The sequence below is a fragment of the Sander vitreus genome, chromosome 18, assembly GCF_031162955.1.
Source record: "Sander vitreus isolate 19-12246 chromosome 18, sanVit1, whole genome shotgun sequence".
In the NCBI taxonomy this organism is placed as follows: domain Eukaryota; kingdom Metazoa; phylum Chordata; class Actinopteri; order Perciformes; family Percidae; genus Sander; species Sander vitreus.
The window spans coordinates 13796201-13816541 of record NC_135872.1 but is presented as its reverse complement, the minus strand read 5'-3'; the positions used below and the strand labels follow the sequence as shown (position 1 = coordinate 13816541).

At 39.4% G+C, this 20341-nt stretch overlaps 1 protein-coding gene across 2 annotated transcripts; it reads left to right on the top strand.

Moving 5' to 3' along the window:
* The first annotated feature begins 5846 nt into the window (after positions 1–5846).
* LOC144533241 (testis development-related protein) lies at positions 5847–20159 on the top strand. Of its 2 annotated transcripts, XM_078274480.1 has the most exons (4): positions 5848–6298; positions 11580–11642; positions 16696–16811; positions 17860–20159. In XM_078274480.1, exons 1-4 carry the CDS (start codon positions 6212–6214, stop codon positions 18293–18295), a joined length of 702 nt encoding a protein of 233 aa, XP_078130606.1. In that variant the 5' UTR covers positions 5848–6211; the 3' UTR covers positions 18296–20159. The 2 variants fall into 2 exon arrangements, with proteins under 2 accessions (XP_078130607.1, XP_078130606.1); XM_078274481.1 differs by lacking the exon at positions 11580–11642 and having other exon boundaries at positions 5847–6298.
* Positions 20160–20341: the final 182 nt, after the last annotated feature.

Sequence of the window (20341 nt, the reverse complement as noted above, 5' to 3'; positions counted from 1 at the left end):
TGTGTGTGTATGTCCATGCGTGTATGCATATGTGTGTTCATCAGTGTACGAGTCCCTTGAGGAGTTGTCAGTGTTGCCTCTTAGATTCTAATCTTACAGTATCATACCTGTATCAAATGAGAGCAAATACCAAGAGTAGCCGATATATCTGTGTATGATGTACAGAGATCTGTGTTAGTCTCTGTAACAGTTCCCTTCAGGTGAATCAGAAAACAATGAAGAAATGCATGTCAACCTCTCACAGTATCTTCAGCAGGCAGGTTGTGCAAACTCTTTACAAGTAAAGAAAATGAGAATAAATTCATTACACATTGCTGTACAGGAAATATGGCCAAAGTCAAAGGGTGACAGATTAGCTGCCGACCATGCTGTTACAGTAACATAGAAAAACAAGCATTGTGCCCATGTGTCACTGAGCACATAATGGCAGTCGCAAGTTCAAGCCTCAGTGTTGGCAAGTATCGAGTTAACACCTCAGTGAAGTGTCCTTGAGCAAGACACTGAATCTCTATCAGCTCCAGGGGGCTCGTCTTTTGCAGAGGGGAATTATCTTGGCCATTCAATATGTCATTATATCAAATCACTTTCAAGAGCTGAAAGTTAACAGCAAAAGTTTTGTTTCAGAGAACATCATCAGAGGCGTTAAGTAACTTGTAACAGTCCCTGTTATGTTTTCAGCTTTTTCATGTTCTTCATTAAATGATCTATTTTGTAAGTCGTGTGGTCTACAGTGGAATGATGATGAAGAATTTATGATGAATGAGGAATTCATTCAATATGCCCTTAACCACTTTCCCTTCTAAAATACAGTAATGTGTACATATGTAACAAGGTAACTGTTACAGAAAGGTCTTCAAAAGACTGCTTCTTTACTTTAAAGCAGCTATAATCTGTATGTTTTGATAACAATGTATCTAATGGCAATGTGAACAGAATAGGACAATGTGAAAGGGGGCCCTCATAGCGTGAACCTACAGAGAAGTATTACCTGAATCTAAAGCTCCTCTCAGCTTTAAGGAGCTTTAAGGAGTTGTGTAGTAAGTTTCAACTCATTGTTTAGCTGTCCGGACTACAACTTTACTGTTTTTCGTTCACTCTCACCGCTCTCATAGCATTGTTTTCAGCCGCAGCAGACAGCTGTATTCAGCAAAAAGGCTCTGGTAAACCCGCCGTACACTACCTGCCCAGCACCAAATAGCAGACAGACCGAGTTAGTGACTAGCTGGTGAAGATAGTGGAAACCAAAAACAGAGCTTAAAGAGAGAGTGAATATTGGACTTACATTATACAGAAACACAGCTCCAAATAAAGGATAATGTGGCTCCGTAACTGCTAAATGAGCAACTGCTTTCTAACAAGTTTGCCATATCAACATAATATGTCAATGTTGTGTTCACAACTTTTCTTCGCGTCCCCTAAGTGGCCAAAAGAATTATTGCATGTTAAAGTACAGTAGATTTAAAGCTTTAGTGTGTAACTTTTAGATATTAATAAACGTCCGTTACATTCAAGCCATTGCCAAATGAGTTGCTACAAGGCTAATTAAATTGCTCTTCTTAAACTTAGAGCTTAGCCTTGTTTTAAATGTGTTCTCTGTCTTGAGCTCATTAAAACACCTATCATGAGCTAATGTTCTTATGCAGTCCCCTTCCGTGCTGTAATGCACACACAAACACAAAAACAAACAAAACAAACATATATTTATAGATACGTGCATATGACCTAAAAACATTATTAACCAATGAAATCCTTTAATGAAGTTCTTGGCTAATCTATGGACTGACAGGAAATAGCAGCTGTATGGATGTGTGATGTTACCTGTCAGCTTGTTACTAAACACAAGGAGGTGTGTTTGCCAAGACACATCCAATCTATTTTAGGTCTGTTGTGCAGAATTGATGAGGTGTAACTAAAAACTACCTTGTTGTGAAGGTACTTAATGAGCCACATTACAAGTCTTTGATAAAGTATATTAAAAATATTCTCTACCAAGTGTAAAACTTAAGTTGAGCTTGTTACAAATGCTAAAAAACTCCCCATGTGTATGAAAGACATACAATACGAACAGAATTGCCTGAGGGACCAATGGAAAGAAATCTAAAGTTTTATGTGCTTCAAAGCTCAACTGCATGAGTGAAAGAGCACGTACTTTCCTCTAGTTCCTGTGCTAAAGCTGCACTAATGACTCAGCAGTTCAAATTCATAAGTGTCCAACACTCAGACTACCTGCTCTACAGCTTCAAGACCCCCCAAGATGTTCACTTTTCCACCATCTCACCCTGATCGTTTCTATCTCTGACCTTTGACATTTACTGGCAAAGACTTTTAGTCTCACATTCTGTTCCCCCCTATTCCTTTTCCGACAGAAAGCTAAAGTTTAATGACCTAATGAGGACAACAGAAAAGACCATTGTTGGCAAGACAAGAGAGAAAGATGAGCATTTTTTATTTATTTATCCAGAACCATTTTAACTGAGTAAACTTAATAAGAAGAGTTAGCTACTTCAAAATAATATTTCCTTAAATTGCTGTCTAAATGTGTTAAATTGTTTAAGAACAATCTTTAATTGCAATACATTCAAGCCAAGAATTCAGTGTGGAGTCAGCCTTTCAGCATACAGCATTCACACCTCAGTTTCTTCACAAATTGCATTCACTAGTTGCAGTACAACGTCTCCTGTGGAAACAAGCTATCTCCCACTAATGAGCTACTTACTCAATTAGTATCTCTGAGCTTTCTTGCCTGATCTTACTGTAGATTTAAAACTTAGATTAAAGAAAGCCTCAAATTGAAATTACATGAAAATATTAATAATTAATAATAATTAATTAATTAATAATAGCAAGCACACCTCAAATGTAGATAGTATTTTAAATTCTATAGAGCCATTTTAAGTCACTCTTTAGATACCGACTGTTAACATTAACAGTTAACATTAAAGCTACGTAGACACACAGTCTCTAAGGAACATCTTTGAGAGTTGGCCTGCGAACATAATTAAAGCTTTAATCTCTGTTCTTGGCTAAACAGTTTTGATGTAGTCCTGTGGCTTTGTGCAGGAGAACCCTGTGACCTGTGTATCTCGTCAGATAGTTGTTGATAATGGTTATTCTCAGCTGCCTTCTTCTGTTTGCTGAGTAACCACGACAGGACTGAACACTTTGTGAAAAAAAGATTTTAACAATTCTTTGCAATCAGAGGTCAAAAATCTTGATGGACTGTAAATACTAAGTGTGATATACAGAGTTATGTAACCAGATAATAATGATTTAATTCTTGGTGAACCATTGTTAATACAAAACACTCAACATAGCTACTATCAAATTAATAAGACGCTGTGACCTACAAGAACTGCATTTGCACTGCATTTTCTGCCACTAACATCTCTAAAAAGCATTATTAAGCAAATAAGAAATGAAGCACACTGCCCTACACATCCTTCAAGCCTAGTCTAAGCTGTACAGTACATATGTGTCCATGTGAGACATTAAAGCAGGTTGGATAATCCCAGTTGTGTTCCCATATGACTGTGTGACCCTGTCGGACCTGACCTCATGTCTCAATGGACAGAACAGCTGACGTAAGAGTAACTTATAAGAACACACATACAGTACATGCAGACACACATCATGACATGCTCTAATTGATAAGCAGGGCTTGATTAACCCTCTGGGCGCCTGGGCACTTACTGACTTTTTAGGATACACTTACGATAAGTCCCCCTATTTAGCATTCATAAGCAGTTTATAAATATTGTGCATGTGTGTCTCTTGATACAAAACTAACATTGTAAGTGATTGGTAAGGGCTATCTTCACAGTTCAGGGAGGTAAAGGGATATGGATGTTTCAAATGCAGTTTGAAAGGTAAAAATCCCAGTCTGCAGCCCCAGAGCAATTGCTTTGGCTGGTTGGTTCTTACCGTCTGTATTTTGAAAAATATTACAAATATTTTAAAGCTATATGGTACAAACAGTATCTAGCAGACAATTCATCCTCCTAATGCTGTGTGAATGGTGTCAGTTTGTCCTCCCAAATCTATGGGTTCCAATAACATGAGGAATTCCTAATTTGTAACAAACAGTAATTTTAGGGCAAAAACAATCAAGATGATTGATTGGTGAAATACACATACACATACATATATGTTGGTAACCAGGGCCACTTAGACTGTAAATAACCACTGTAGAGATACTGTGGGAATACACGTAGCAGAAAGTGTCTCAAATGAACAGTTGACCCACTGATGACCTCAGAGGTCAAAAGTCACTGGCCTGCCTGCTGACGGGTGATGGACACGTCCTAACAGCCAGTCATAGCCTGTGTCAGCTGGTGCTAATGAAAAGCTGACACCAAACCACACAAAAGCAATTCTTTATGAACACTACTGAACAAAGAGCTTGTTGCACAAAGACACACAAAGTAACATCACAAACTGAAACAGGGCTCTAGAGCTAAGCATTGTTTTCAGTATAGATTTTGATAATACACTGAGGGGAACAATGCATAACATCTTGTGTAAAACAAAACTTGTCTCTAAACCTTTTCTGGGCAGAAAAGATGTTAAATTGTCAAAAACAGTCTGAGTGTGTTTCTTTTGTTTTTTCCTGTAAGTTCATACACATTCCCCGCTGACTTAATGTAGATATTGAAATGGGAATTTAAGAACCTTTGAATCAGGTGAGTGGTCTTAACAGGCGCTAAACTGTGGCTATTTTAAGAGGTCAGCCAGCCAGCATAATGTGTCATTTGTTTCCTCATCAGAGGTCTTAGAGGAGGAGGAGGAGGAGGAGGAGGAGAGAGAGGGGGGGGGGGAGAGAGATATTTCATTTCCTAATGAAATACATAACTAACTCCAAAAAGTCCTGTCTTCTGTTTGTAAAACACATTATACTCACATTTCTACATCAAACAGGAAAAAAATGAGTATCCTAACTCACAGACTTGACTGTAAACTTTGGGTTTTATTTTATTCAACAAACAGTCTTTGTCTGTAGTAAATACGGGATTGGCCTTCAACAAAAAGATAAGATTAAAACAAACCATCCAGTTGCTTTCATGTCAAGGACTTCAAACTGACTGAAGAATTGTTTTAGTCTCTGAAAGCTGGAAGGATTCGGGAGAGAAAAGCTTTGACCTAAATAACAGATTTTAATACTTCAACACATTGTTTGACTGTAATGGGGGAAAAAAACAAGAGCTAGATTTAGATTTTTATGTGGTGCCTGTGTGTCTTTCTGTATTTTTGATTAAAAAAAAGAAGAAAAAAAATTGGGCCTAGATTTCCTCTTAATCTTTCCAGGATTCCTGGTGCATCAGATCAGAAATACCTATGGCAAAACAGTTTCTAACAGGCCTACTGTACATTTAGATATTATTAGGGCGATTAACAATTCAGAGTGAAATATTGAAAATTTTACTTTACTCCATTTCCATGACAGCTATACTTGCAGATTAAGATTGTACATATATATATATATATATATATATATATATATATATATATATATATATATATATATATATATATATATATAGCCTATATACTGTACATATATGTTTTTGTACGAGTAACTTACTTACTCAAGTAAAGTATCTATTATACTTCTTCCACTACTGAATAATAGGTCAGAGTATATTATTCAAACAAAAAACGGATTTATCTATTTTAAATACAATTTGACTCCCTGGTCAGTCAGCAGCTTCCAAATATCCGTTCCGTGTTTTTCCAGTCATTCAGAATATGAAGAAGTTACTTTATTCTGCATGAATGCGTAACTCAATGCTTGCATTGGCCAGAGATGAGACGTATGACCCCTTCCTCCTTCTACCATGGCAACTTCAAGGAACCGGAGCAGCGGGGAGACTGTGGGAGGAGCGACGGGTTGAGATCCAGGTGGTCGAGCCTGCGTAAAAACGCACCAAACACAAGTCAAAACCGAAATAGTGAGTGTCATAGAAAGAAAGCTCGATGCTCGCACTCCTGGCACTTCTATGAATGAATAACCTGTGTTCCGAGAACGCCTCCTGGATCTGCTGCTGCAGAAATAACCAAAAGAGCGGAATGCGCTACGGTGGTGCGTTGCTGCCATCTCCACAGAAAACGGACAAAACAGGACCAAACGGTTCGTTGTGAACTCCAGATTTGTGACCGAAGAAGGCAACTTGTATTTAAACAATCAAGACGGCTTGTTTCAGCGACAAGTGGAGATATGTTCAAGAAAAGCAAGAGTAAAGTCCTGGTGGATTATGCGTCAGAGGAAGACGACATGTCCTGGCACTATCATCACTCCTACAAGGTAAAGAGACGGATGGCAAGGAAACAATTCACCACTAACAATGACCGTCACTTATGTTGGGTTTCTTTCCTACAATAACAGGGTTAAAACATGGCAAAAGGATCATGTGTTACTCTACTAGAACGTATTATTCCACTTGTTCAGGCCATCGTTTCACTTGTTTAAGTTTTTTTAACAAGTGCCAACATGAGGCTCAAGGGCTAAACATCAAAGCTGGGCCAAAACCCATTGTTAACAGTTTTCACCAGATTTATTTTTGAAACAGTTTAAATTATCAGATCATTCTTTTTTTCAAAGATATTTTTATTGAAGCCTTTTTTATATGTATAATTTCACAAACAAGGCAAACAAAGGAACAGACATACAAATCAGAACCCCTCATTATCAGATCATTCTGATGGATTTTGTTTTGGACAAGTGCTCAAACTCCTGTCAGCTGAGAAGGAAAGTGACAGAAAATGCTGAGAGGTCAAAAAAAGAGTTAGCTCATTGTCTCCCCAGAGAGAACCAACGTGATATTGGAAAAAGAGAATTACCCACCACACACACACACACACACACACACACACACACACACACACACACACACACACACACACACACACACACACACATACAGCTTAAAGATCAGCTTGGATTTACACATAGCACTTGATATTGGAAAAAGACAATTACCCACACACACACACACACACACACACACACACACACACACACACACACACACACACACACACAAACAAACACGCTCCTTCACACAAATCTACGTTTCTCAGGTGAGCAGCGGTGTGTGAGGTCTAAAAGCCTCTGTATCAGCACTTGCTAGCAGCTGGGCTCTGTCAAGGTGCTGGACAGCATAGTGGACAAGCCATGATAAGCCAATGACAGGAGAGACAGCACAGTACTTTGCAAGCCGTCTAGCCCCCTTTTTAGGCATCCCAAGTTGTTAAAGCCCCCTTACGACCAGCATGTGAGTGTGTCCTAGGCTGCCAAATGGGAAAACAAGTAGCGTGCTCCTATCCAGTTGTGAGAAGGTATTTAGGAGTAGTTGGCATTAAATGGCCTTGGTCAGAATCTAAGGTGCAGACTACCTCTAGAACAAACACTTTTTTGGACTTTTCATTGACCACTGCAACATCTGGTGTATTACCAGAAAGATGTGAAAAAGTACCTGGGTTACTATTGCAGTGATGAAACATGAAAGTTTTTTTTTTGAAAGATAATTTTTTGTGCTTTTCCGCCTTTATTTTGATAGGACAGCTAGGTGAGAAAGGGGAGAGAGAGGGGGAAGACATGCAGGAAATTGTCATAGGTCGGAATCGAACCCTGTACATTCTCACTGAGGTTGGAAAATTGTTTGATGTGTCCTTTACTATCTGTCATGATGTGCTATGTACATTTCTTTGTAAGCATAACAGCCATTCAAAATGTGTGACATTGTTTCAGTGATCTGTTTTATGGTGCAACCCAGCATGGTGTTATGCCAACAATGAGGAACCTGAGTAGGAGTAAACTAGAAAGAAAGGTTGAGTCTGGTGGGAAGGACTTGTTGTCTAACTATGAATGTGACATTGTCCTCATTGAGCGTAGTGTTCTTAAGAATTCATAACAAATCATCATTTTATGGAGAAAGCAAATCAATATATTTAAGCATTCAAAGGCTTACTAACATGACAATAGGGCATGTGTTACAATTCTTGGATCAGTAGATGATCAAAAAAGAGACAACGCAGAGCAGTCAAACAAAAAAAGGGATAATTTTGAACACAGAGAAGAAAATTATTTAAAAAGTTCATTTTTAAACGTGAACTTGTGATAAAACATGTTTTAACCAGTGCTTGTGTTCAGTGTATTGCCATACAGCAGTCACTGAATGTATAAATGTGTCATGTAGTAGGCAATTGGGAAGATCAACCAACACCACTTCCCAGCATTTTCCATCTGTTGTTGTGATAATGTGGAGATCTTCGACCCTTGGCTGGGTTTTATTGGCCATTCTTGACATCCAGCCTGGGAACCAACGCACGCCACAACGCATGTGGCCCTTAGATGCTTTGAGTTCAGTTTGTGACGCTGTCTCCAGTGGTGAACTACTTTAGATGATGAGAGCTGATCTGAGATCTGAACAGTAACTTATCCTCAGAATTCCTGGGAAAGTCATCAGGGAGGTCTCCGAGAGTTGGCATGGTGATTAAGTACATGAAGCGGTCAGGGGTCGGATCATAAAATGTCGTAAACACAGTGAAAAGACAGATCCAGCCTAGCAGTGATACAGGATGAAGCAAGGATAAAGAGTTATGATAACACAGTCTGGATATGCAGGCTTTTCCTTCCCCTGACTGTCTGATCTGAGTGAAGCAGAGAGGCCAAAAGATAGATTATCTGGAGCATCTCTGCATCACGATCATATTGCATGAATCTTTTACCCTCTTTTTGAATTCTTTTGAAGTCAACAAAGATATTCAGACTGTCAGACTTTTTAAAGTGTGAATTGAGACAGATTCAGACATACCTATGAAATAATGAAATTAAGCCTATATATGTACAAAGTAGTATTTTCTGTACTTATAGTCATTACAAGATGCAGTAAGTCTTGTTCTTTTGCACTTATTTATTGTTATCTCTGTAATGGCAGAACAGATGATCTTCATGTCGCACTAACCATCAGCGTCACCCATACAGACAGACACAGACCAAAAAACCAGCAGGCAGATAGATGGAGACAGACAAGTATACTGTAATAAAGGGATAATACATCCATAGACGCACAGAGGAAAAGAAGGGGAAATTAATATCTGCCCTCCCTCCACAGTGCTCTAGGGCGACTACAGTGCAGGCCCTGTGCCGCAGCTTGCTTTCTCTCACTCTCTATTGAAGTTCAACAGGCTGAAAGAGGCAGCTGGGAGCTTGCAGGAGGTGCGTGTGCCTGTTTGTCTATGGCTTAAAGCGGTAACACACTTAATACTTCAATAACACTACTCTAATACCACGGTTGAGGCCCTCTTTGTGAAGTGGGATCATGAGAGTACAGATCAGGTCTGAGCAAAAACTTCAGACGGCCTCACATGTAAATCATTAGGTGTACGGGAAAAGAAAGGTAAAGCTGTGTGGATCATCTATTGAAGGAAGGGGTTAGGGTTAAAATTGTGGAAATCAAACGTTTGTGAGTTTTGTCTTACACGTTCAAACCAAATCATCATGATGTAAAAAAATGTCTGAAGCCTTTTTTAATTTAAAACAATATTTTGACTTTCAAAATATGATTATTATTCTTACAGAGATTTAGACCAGAAGATTGATACTCTGCTCTCATATCTGTACGCTAAACATGAATTTGCAGCCAGCTTAGCACACAGACCGGAAACGGGGAAACAGCTAGCCTGCCTCTGTTCTCATAGCTAACCATCTCCCGGTTGTGTAGCTTCATATTTAGCGTTCAGATATGAGAGTGGTGTCAATGTTTTCATCTAACTCTCGTCAATGTTGAAATATTCATTTAAATATATTTGGTCAAATGTTTGGTGAAACATACTGCAGGCAAAAATACTTTTTTGACACCCTGGGCTTGGAAAATGTGGAGTAGGCCTACTGTTGGTGGTGCAATGGCTTTTGGAAAGTACTGTTGGCACTTTTTAAATTCAATGTGTGTCTTAAGTGCCTAGTAATCTGGCTTTTTTAAAGACAACACTGCAGTAACATTTACACACTTGCACACAGACACAGTCAAAGAGGGAAAGAGAGGCAGACAGAAAAAAATGCCCCCCTGAGGTGCAAAAGCAGAACTCGTTTTCTGTTGTCAGGAGCGTTTTTTTCTCCCCAAACAGTACTCTCTTTCCCCTCCCCTTACTCTTTCCCTCTGTTCCAAGTTGTTAATGCTTTTACGCTCTAACAACAGTCAGCAATCAGGTTGTGTGTGAGAGAGTGTGTCTTTGATCAGCTCAGATGGCGGAGACCCAGCAGACTTTGCTCAGACATGTCCAACCACTGTTTCTCCTCTCGCTCTCTGTCTCATGGAGTTGTTAGATGTTAAAGGTTCTTACAGCTTTGATCATTATATATGAATTCTGGCTCCACACTGGTAATCTCAGGCTCAGACGCACGTCTGATGACTTTTGCTGCCCTCTTCTTTTGATTTAATGTTTTTAAGATGTTTGGAGCAAGTCCAAGTCATGTCATACAGGCAAAGGCACAAGTCAATGACAAAAGTAAATTTCAGTCAAAATGGATATCCAAGGTTAAACACATTCTTGATGAATTTGTGTTATCATATTTATGATTTATGATTACTTTTAATTATGGACATATACTGTACATCCAGAAAACATTAAATTTAAGGATACTCTATAGAGGTGGCATGATGAGGTTTATAACTCGTTTAATTTCATGTGAAAATATCTTTTTTAGCTGAGCCCTGTGCACAGAATGAATCTGTCTGTATTTAGGAGTAGTAATCATAATCTGCCAAGTTAACAAAGATAACTGTTTGGTGACTATGTGCCAAGACTGCTTTCCAGTGTGAAGTCTTTAGGGAGTCAAGTCCCCATATTTCAATTAGGTTCAACTTTAAAGTCATACTTGCATGCCACAAAAGGCACATAAGCTGGTGTGACTTTCTAAAAAAAGAAGAAAAACTAAAGAAAAGAAAGCAGTTGTAATAAAAAGTATATATAAATTATTATTTAAATTATTTCAAGTCTCTCTCACAGCAGTTACGTTTTTGACTTCAGTCCAACTCAAGTCCAATTGACCAAGTTTCAGGCCTACAGCTCGGTCTTATCAAAACAAAGTACCGTCACATAAAATAATAAAAACAATGAAACTATGACACAGACATTATACAAAGGATATATGAAAAACGGGGGGAAGAAAGGCTGTAGACTGAAGCACAATGGAGCCGAAATAGCTCCACTTATGGAGGATACCCAAATAGTGTCATGTACTGTTGAGGCAATAGGTCATGCATTTATTTTCTTTCTCTTTTGTTTAAATCTGCCCTGAGTTCAGTTGCTACCCCTCATCCTCCCCGGTCCATCTCGCCCTCCAAACACAGCATTGTGTTTATGTTACACCTCTGAAAAAAGCTGCCCTCTCTTTTGGAGGAAAGCCTGCACACACACACACACACACACACACACACACACACACACACACACACACACACACACACACACACACACACACGTCTCTGCTGCAGTGTGTGGATGGTGTTGTGTTTGTGTTTGGGGGTTGCTATCCATGTTAACTCACTGCTGGGGTATGTGTGTGTATTTGTTTGTCACAGGACAAAGACATAGAAGGAGAGGAAGAGGAAGAGGAGGAGGAAGCTGTCACTGCAGTATCCAAGGTAAACAGCACACCGTCACAGCTAATTCCGACCTAACACAGACACATACATATTATTTGCTTGCAATATGTTGCAAGCAAATAATGTTTTTTTTTTTTTTTACTAATTTACACAGTTATCCCCTAAGATATGCATTCGTCCAACTCTTATCTTCTCACACATTGACCGAACACACATGCACAAGCCCACAATATTGCACTTTTGACGTCACAAGAATCAGTCTTATGTCACCCAAAACATCAGATCGTTTGATAACTCATCACCCCCAATATACTCACATGCACAGGCAGTCTTTTCTTGTCAGATGGCCACAAAGTGTTTCACGGTGCAGCTGAGGTAAAGCATGAGGGTCAGAGGACTGCTGTGTTTATCTGTAAACACCACGACTGTCTGTTAGCTGTTCGTTTGTTATGATGGATGCTTGTGTACGTGTACTGTTATCCTGATCCTAAAACAGATAGTTTGGAACTGTGGAATGAGGTCTCTGTAGTTTAGGGTCAAGATTTAAAGGATCATTGTGATTCATTACATCTTGGGTCTTATATTTTTTTGACCATCATTTTCTTATCAGTAATAATAACATTGTATTCACCATGTTAATTGCTGAGATCTGCGCGCTGCAACAACGTTAAAAATATGATTATACAAGTTTTAAACAGAGCCTTCGTCAAACTTATTTGGAAGAAAAAACGAACATTGCACGTGCAATGAAGGATGATTACAGAAAATGAAGGTTCAGTGACTTTCAGTATAACTTAAAAATAAAGTGGTTTACAAAAAATATGCGTACAAAGTATTTATGCTCAGTAACTGGCAGGTGTCACGTAGCAAACAGAACCAACTGACAAAGCTAATGTAAGCTTGCTAGTATATTACCCTTTTAAAATGATGTAAAATATTTTTAAAATTACATTTCACAATGTATCTCAAATGATTAAAAGATATGCCAATAACGTTTGATTGAATGACCAAGTAATATTGGTTAGCTAAACTGCATGGCTAACTCTGAATCGCACTCGATGTGCACATATGTACAGTACATAAGTAAGAGTTACAAAGGTTGAGTACAGTTAAGTAAAAGGCCTGCATATCCAGACAGTTAAGTTTAATACATCATTTGACCGCCAAAACTGTTATTTTTGGCATTTTTGTTATACAGTAGTTGTGATGCTGCAGTGACTTTCCCTTGCTCTTGAGTGGATAGCACTAAACTTGTTTGCTGGCAAACTAGTTAAACATTATAAAGAAATGTCTTATTAGGCTAAAGGTCATAGTGAGTCTGGTGGAGAAAATATCTTTGTCATCATCTCTGTAAACTTTCAATTTGTAAATAATGGTTTTTAAGATGCAGGTTTGACAACTGGCCTTTTTGTGCGCAGGCAACTTTATCTGCAGCTGTGCCCACCCTAAACAATTAGGGTTAGGGGTGTGTATGTGTGTGTGTGTGTGTGTGTGTGTGTGTGTCTGTCTGTATGAGAGAGAAAGATTATGTACTTTGTTGTGTGATTATGTGCTTTTCCATGAGCGAAATGTCACATCTCCTGATCTGTACTGACGACAAGTCTTTACTCAAAGGTGTGGTCATGTCTGAACTCTTCTGAACCATGTAAAGTGTTGGCTGCCTTCCTACTGCAAGTATAGCTACTGTAGGTGACTTAGTTCACAGGACATATTTCAAGACCTGTCCTGTTTATGAGGACAGGGGTGGCTGGGCTGGAGAAGGGAAGGAAACGCAGCATTCTTTCGAGGAGCTGGGCCTTTTGGACGGGAACAATCACTGTGGAAGAAAAACAAGGCTGAAAATAGCCACAGACTGCTCTGACACCGTGGAAGGCTACAATTCTTCCACCATCAGCTGCTTTATGCTCATATTAGGACACACAACGTAGATATGGAGTCCTGGAAGTGGAGGTTACCTTTCACTGTAATTCCATGCTCATTTTACAGTACTGTTTAGCCAATTTTCCAACATAAAAGTCATCAAGCTTTACTAAAAAACATGTTTCTTAAGCAGACACTTAACCCCCTGTAAAACCAGATTAAACAAACAAGATATTGAGGTGAGGTCAGAGTTGCTGGTAGGTGGATTTTGTTACCTTCCGATAGAGCTAGCTGTTTTCCCCGCCGACTGTATTGTTATATTGAATGGATGGATATGAGAGTGATGTCAATCTTTAATCTAACTTTTGCAAGAACGCAAATAATTGTTACTATTTCTTCAAGTCATTTATCACACAGAAATACCAAACATTTGCTGATCCAAGCTTCTTGAAAGTGACAATTTGCTGGTTTGTGATCTACAGTTTACTGTTGTTGGACTAAATAATTAATCAATAAAAAATGACATGTTCATTTTAAGCCTTTATTTCCACAAGGCAGATGAAGACATGAAAGGGGAGAGAGAGGGGGAATGACATGCAGCAAAGGGCCGCAGATCGGAGTCGAACCAGCGGCCACTGCATCGAGGGGTAAACCTCCACCTCTGTGCGCCTGGTCTACCAACCGAGCCAACCCGGCCACATGACATGTCAATTGATGATGGAAATAATTGTTAGATGTAGCCCTAATGAGAGATGTTCCTATACCGATACTGGTATCAATATCTGCTCCGATACTGCCTAAAACGCTGGTATCGGTATCGGGAAGTACTGCAGTTTATGCACCGATCCGATACCACGTAATAAAGCCCTAAAGAAAAAATACGTTAAAGTAGTTTATTTATGTTCTTTTTCCGTTATAACTGACTGTCAAACTGGATAATAAAAGAAAGTTCTGTGGCATTCATGTTTCACAAAGAGTTTAACCTGAGCCAGACTGACAACAAAGATAGAAATAATATCACATCCATACAGGGATAGTAGTATACAGCTGTTAAAACATAATAAAATATATGACACACTGGTATCGGATCGGTACTCGGTATCGGCCGATACGCAAGTTCAGGTATCGGAATCGGTATCGGGAAGCAAAAAATGGTATCGGACCATCTCTAGCCCTAAGGCATACCATATAGCAGAGAGACACAGGAAAAAAATGCAAGCAAATAAGGTTGTGGATGGATCATTAAAAGTACATGCAGCCACTATACCTGAAGCTGAGGCTTCCACATAACCTCCAAAAGCAATGATCTGATTGCTGTCTCTAAAAAACTGTATTGTGTCTGATAACCACAATTAGCAATATTTCCAAATTCAAATACCTTTCTAATCTCCCAGCTTTCCACTCTTTTTCGGTCCAGGAATTCGGTCCAATAAGAGCTCTATTGTTCTTCCAGGCATGGAGCTGTAGGTAAAGCTCCCCCACACAGCGAGCCTCAGTGAGCTGCTTGGTTTACCTACCTTTTGGCCGGAGAGATTACTGGGCACTGAGCTGCTTTGGATCTAGAGGCCTGGAGGTCAATGCTCAAGAGAATGGTGAATAGGCAGGCCTCTGTATGTGCATACAGAACTGCAATATAGCTAGTTCACGCACGCACACACACACACACACACACACACACACACACACACACACACACACACACACACACACACACACACACACACACACTGATACACTCAATCTGTGTTGGCATCTCTGGTTTTCTGTTACTGCAAAGCTCGAACTACAGCAAATTTGATCCACGGTTTACACTTGACGGCACACAGGAAACAAGAAGCAGAGCGAGGAAAGAGACAGAAAGAGTAGAGACAGGGTGTTGAAATAGCTGAGATGAAAGTTTTGTAAGTATTTTTTGATGGTAATAAACTCCAAGAAAGTGGCACCGTTCTTGCTCTGAGGCATGTTCATGATGATGAGAGGTGAGACGAGAAGGATTTGATTTGTTTATCAGCAACAGTGCCTGTCTCCCTATGAGATACCACAGTGAGCAAAGTCTTCAAATCCATCAAACGTCACATAGTTTTGAATATGATAAGAGATTATGAGTAATCTGTGTGTGCGTGTGTGTGTGTGCGTGTGTGTGTGTGTTAAATGAACAAACAACAAATGTAGGTAGAACAAACAGTTCTGTATAAGTTCATGTTATCTGAATTGTGACATTGTGAAGCTTGATCTCAGACTTGATGACAGATCTTATTGTACGTGTTCCTGTTTGGTTTAAGAGATGACTGCTTTCATGTCCAGCTAGTTGTTTGCTTGTTGTAGTTCTCACATCCTCAGGAGAGAAGTTTTATGTCTGTGTTTTCCATACATGCAGCGCTTTGAATTGAGCACCTCCTCGATAAGAAAATAGAAAAAACAAAGAGAAGCAGTTTAAGTAGGTCGCTAAGGTTAGATGCATTCATCAAATGATGTTGTAAGTTCTGAGAATGTTTTGTCAACAGTAAAGCAAAGGCAGGCACGGATATGAGAAGGAGTCAATGTTATGGCCTTGACAGTTGACATTGGGAATTCTTCCCAGGCACGGCGAGAAACTGAGCCAAAGGTTTGTTCCATAATCGCAGAGGATGGCAGTATCTGTGCTTGGTGGAAAGCAGCGAAGGCAGGGAGGAATTCTGATGTGACGGGGGAGACCGGGGGAGTCTCAGAGGGAGTGGAGGGTCTTCCACTGGAATGTGCTGTGCATTACTGCCAAGTAAATGCCAGTCAGATGCTCTCTCTCTCTCTCTCTCTGTATTTATCTATCTATAAAACAGAATATGTAGATATAAGGTTTTTGTCCGACAGCAATAATAAAGTTGCCTGGTATTTTTTAGGTATAGCATAATCAAAGAAAAATGTTTTCTTTCTACCTGCGTGATAGTGATTACTAATGTTAACTTGAAAAGAGTGGCTTTGGATGATGGACACATAGGTGATTAAGGTTTGATGGTGAGCACATTTCATTAGTTCAGAGCCAATAACAGAATTTCAAAACGTGCACATTCATCAATCTGAGCATATGGTTGCTTTTCTAAATTCCTGTGAAGTTGACTTCACCCTGTTCGGAAAGCATAAATAACATTTACAAATATGCATCAGAGATAACAAGCTAACATGCAACAGATGCAAGTCATCATTTGAGCTCTGCAATTCAAACTCAAATGCTCTCTTGTGTGCCGGTTTCTGTCAGGAGGCCAAGGTGAAGAAGATCATGTCCAAGAAAGAGAAGAGGGAGAAGAAGATGTTCTCCTCTAAAGATGATGAGCACTTCTTGTTGACCGGAGTAAAGCTGGCGGACCGCAAAGGGTGAGGTTACACACACACAATAACTATTATAACACGTGTCACTCCATCAAGTAGCATCATAGTTTGTTGCGGTAAAGCCACACTATCTCAACTTGAAACAACATTAAAGACCTACCTAAGTTAAAGTTGCAATAAAAGATTCCTCATAATAAGTACTTTTAAAAAGATTTAAAGGAATAGGTTGATATTGTGGAAATAATTTATAATTTATTGTTTGTTATTAAAATTTCCTCAATTACCTTATACCCAAACTAATAAACAATGCAACATTTCCATTTATACAAAATATCAACTATAAGGGGAACCCGTTCCATATGGTCATACATAGATTCATTTCCTGGGTCTAACCCGTGGATGAAGGGGAGAAAGGTGTCAATTAAACCCTCATTGTAAAAGACTACAACTTTTTCAAAAAATTGCAAAACTGACACAAGTCTTGAGGAAAAGTATTTGCTAAAATATGAAACAAAAGACATCTGGTTCACACTTCTTTTTTTTAAAATGTCCTACTGCATGTGCCAAAAAACATTCTGATATTGATTGACAGGTGGATTTGAAGCCACAAAAAGAGCATCTGTATATCAACTGCTTTTCAATCAAGACCGCATTACCATGACCAGCATATGAAATGAATGTCAGACCTGCTGGTATATATTAAGGGGCCATTACTGGTCAAGTGTGTGTAGTAAAAAAATATTTACAAACTTGATTAGAAATAATGGAGTCACGTCCAACCACTTGTATTTGTTTGAATGTAAGACAGAGCTTCATTCGCCAGCAGTTATTAACTTTCAGACCCCTTGAGGAAGTGGAACATGTTTGTTCAACATGAGGAAAACCTAAATCAATCACCCCTCCGTGACAAACAACCGGGAATTCTTATATAATGGCTTTCTGTACGGGGAAAGTTCCACTCCCCAGTGTAAAGATGTCTCGTACCTCACCCAGTCAGTTCTATTTATAGTTAAGATGTGAGTGGTCGACTGGTTATTTTATTTTGCCACTTTTATATTTATGCTTCTCTCCCTCTCTCCGTTTTTCTCTAAAGGTCTCACAAGAAAATCAAGGATGACGAGAAGGAGAAGGAAAAGAAGGACAAGCCAGACAAGGGCCACTGTTTCTGGGAGAGCGTTACCATGACTATGAAGCAAATCTCCCCCACCAAAAAACTGGAGAAGATGGAGGGCTGGGAGCCGTCTCACCTGGAGAACTTAACTGAGACTGTGACCGACGAAGCCCCAGAGGACAAGAGCCAGAAAGGGGGCTCGCCAGTGTCCTTCCCCGACTCTCTAGGCCTCCCGTTGGAACTGGCCTGGGCGGGCCAGGGTCTTGAGGAGGACTCCTCCCGCTATGCTAATCTGTCGGACTCCAAGGATTCAACAGCTGCCGTCAGGTGGACAGCCCGCGCCAAAGTCAAGCTGGCTGGCATCAGCAGGATGAGCAGAGGGATTGTGTCAGAAAGTGCTTGGGAGGGGTTTAAATAGGAGCCATTTGACCTTCTATGGCCCCTCCCTCCTCACCAATGTACCATCAGTAAAGAGGATGAAGATCTGAACCAAATAAATGCTCGTCTCTGTTATCTAGTTCTGGACGAAAACGGTGTTAATGTCAACTGGTATTGAGATGCTGTTGTAAAGTCCCTGAACATAACACATGCCGTTTGTCCCTATTGTTTTAGCTTTGAAGACCTTAAAGACAATATATGTTTTATGAATGGGCTTTTTTTTGGCTACTTTTAAATCACTGGCATAAACTGTAAATTACAACAAATAAAAGCCTTAAACTACTGTACGGTTTTAACTGTGATACCCACAGGCCTGCCATTTAGACATTTTATATTGCCAAAAATGAGAAGAGTGATTTTCATATAATTATTGTGGCTGTCAGTGGTAGAGAATCAATATGAATATGCAAACCTGCTACTGAAGACTTGGTTTTCAGTTCCTTTCTGTCTATGCAGTTACAGCATCTATAATTTATTCATCAAAAATGGGCTTAAAATCTGTGCAATCATGAAACAGTTTATGAAACACGTTTGATCTGGAATATCAGTGTGTTTGTATGCGTGTGTGTGTGAACAAGAGGTAGAGGAGAGGATACAGTATGAGTTTGTTGATAGACAGGCATGCACATTTGTACAATAGAATGAGATTTGAAGTTCTGTTATTGTGTTGGGAATATGTGGGGGGGAATAAATCTAAGCAACCCCTACAGTGTCATAGATTGATACGTTTAAATCCGATGCTGAATATTTTTTTTCATTTGTAAGGACAAGATGACAATGACGAGTCAAACTCTGTGTATACGTGTTTCTCGAGAAAAGCAGTGAATCCATGCACCTGTGAAGTGCCTTGTATCAATAGAATGGCATCATGTGTTTGCTGTACATTTGAACTAGACCGAAAACTGAGCAAAAAACTGCTGAGCTCATCACAATGTCTACGCATGTGGGTCAACCCAACATGAATTTGTCCTGCATCAGCCATTAAAGTGCTCATATTACGCTTTTCCCCTTTCCTTCATTGTGTTATATATCTTTTTTGTGCATGTTATAGGTTTAAAAAGTGAAAAAGCCCAAAGTCCACCCATCTCCAACAGAAAACACGGTTCACAAACTGCTCCAAACAGCTCTATTGTAGTCCAGCCTTTACTTCCGTGACAAATGTTGGTCACTTTGTAACACAAGTTGTAATGCTCGACTAGCTGCTAGCGTGGCACGCCCTCATACTCTGCTTCTTACAGTAATGGCTAGTTGTCCATACCTAGCTACTGCGCATGTGCGACTCTCCACAAATATTGAACAGAAGTGAGATGCCTCACTCGGTAGCTAAAACAGAGAGCTCAACACACAGGGTGAAAAGAGGAGCTGCAGCAATGTGCAGTACAACAAAAAATTAAAACCATGTTAACCTATTCTGGTACAACCTCTAAATATAATTATGAACCTGAAAATGAGCATAATATGAGCACTTTAAGACAGTAATTGGTTTCCAATCACTGGATGATGTTAGCTTAACCAGCAGGAGCAACAGAAGTGTTTTTGCACTGCGTTATAAAAGCCTGGTCTGTTTGTTAATTCAATTTGCATATCTGTATATTGTATTGGACTGAGACAATTTTTTTTCTTTTAGGTGAATGAGAAATGTCATGCTTCTCTTCTTTTTCTCAGATTTTATCTGTTTACTGAATTTGTTTGATACTGAAGTCTGCTTCATTGCAGCCAGAAGTGAACACAGATACAGGTCCACTTCCAGGGATGCCTGTATCCTGTATTTATTCACTAAACAGCTTGGTCACATTTTCTCAAGCAGAATAAAGATTTAATCTGGCTCTACTTTATTCAACACATTGCAGTCTGGAGTAAATCTACACCTTGATTTAGCAGACTTTGCTTTAACAGATGGTTTTCACCAGTACAGTGGTTAGTTTTATATCAGCAGGCATTTGAAACTGGTCAGACACTTACCAATATACTGTCAAGTTACTAAAGAAATTATTGTTATTGTAAAATAACACTTTGCCACAACTAC

What these genes read in the sequence shown, in the direction of transcription:
- LOC144533241 (XM_078274480.1), top strand. Translation starts at nt 6,212, where the DNA reads ATGTTCAAGAAAAGCAAGAGTAAAGTCCTGGTGGATTATGCGTCAGAG. An exon ending in CTGTCACTGCAGTATCCAAG is followed by an intron (nt 11,643 to 16,695) that starts GTAAACAGCACA and finishes GGTTTCTGTCAG; the next exon opens with GAGGCCAAGGTGAAGAAGAT. An exon ending in AAGCTGGCGGACCGCAAAGG is followed by an intron (nt 16,812 to 17,859) that starts GTGAGGTTACAC and finishes TTTTCTCTAAAG; the next exon opens with GTCTCACAAGAAAATCAAGG.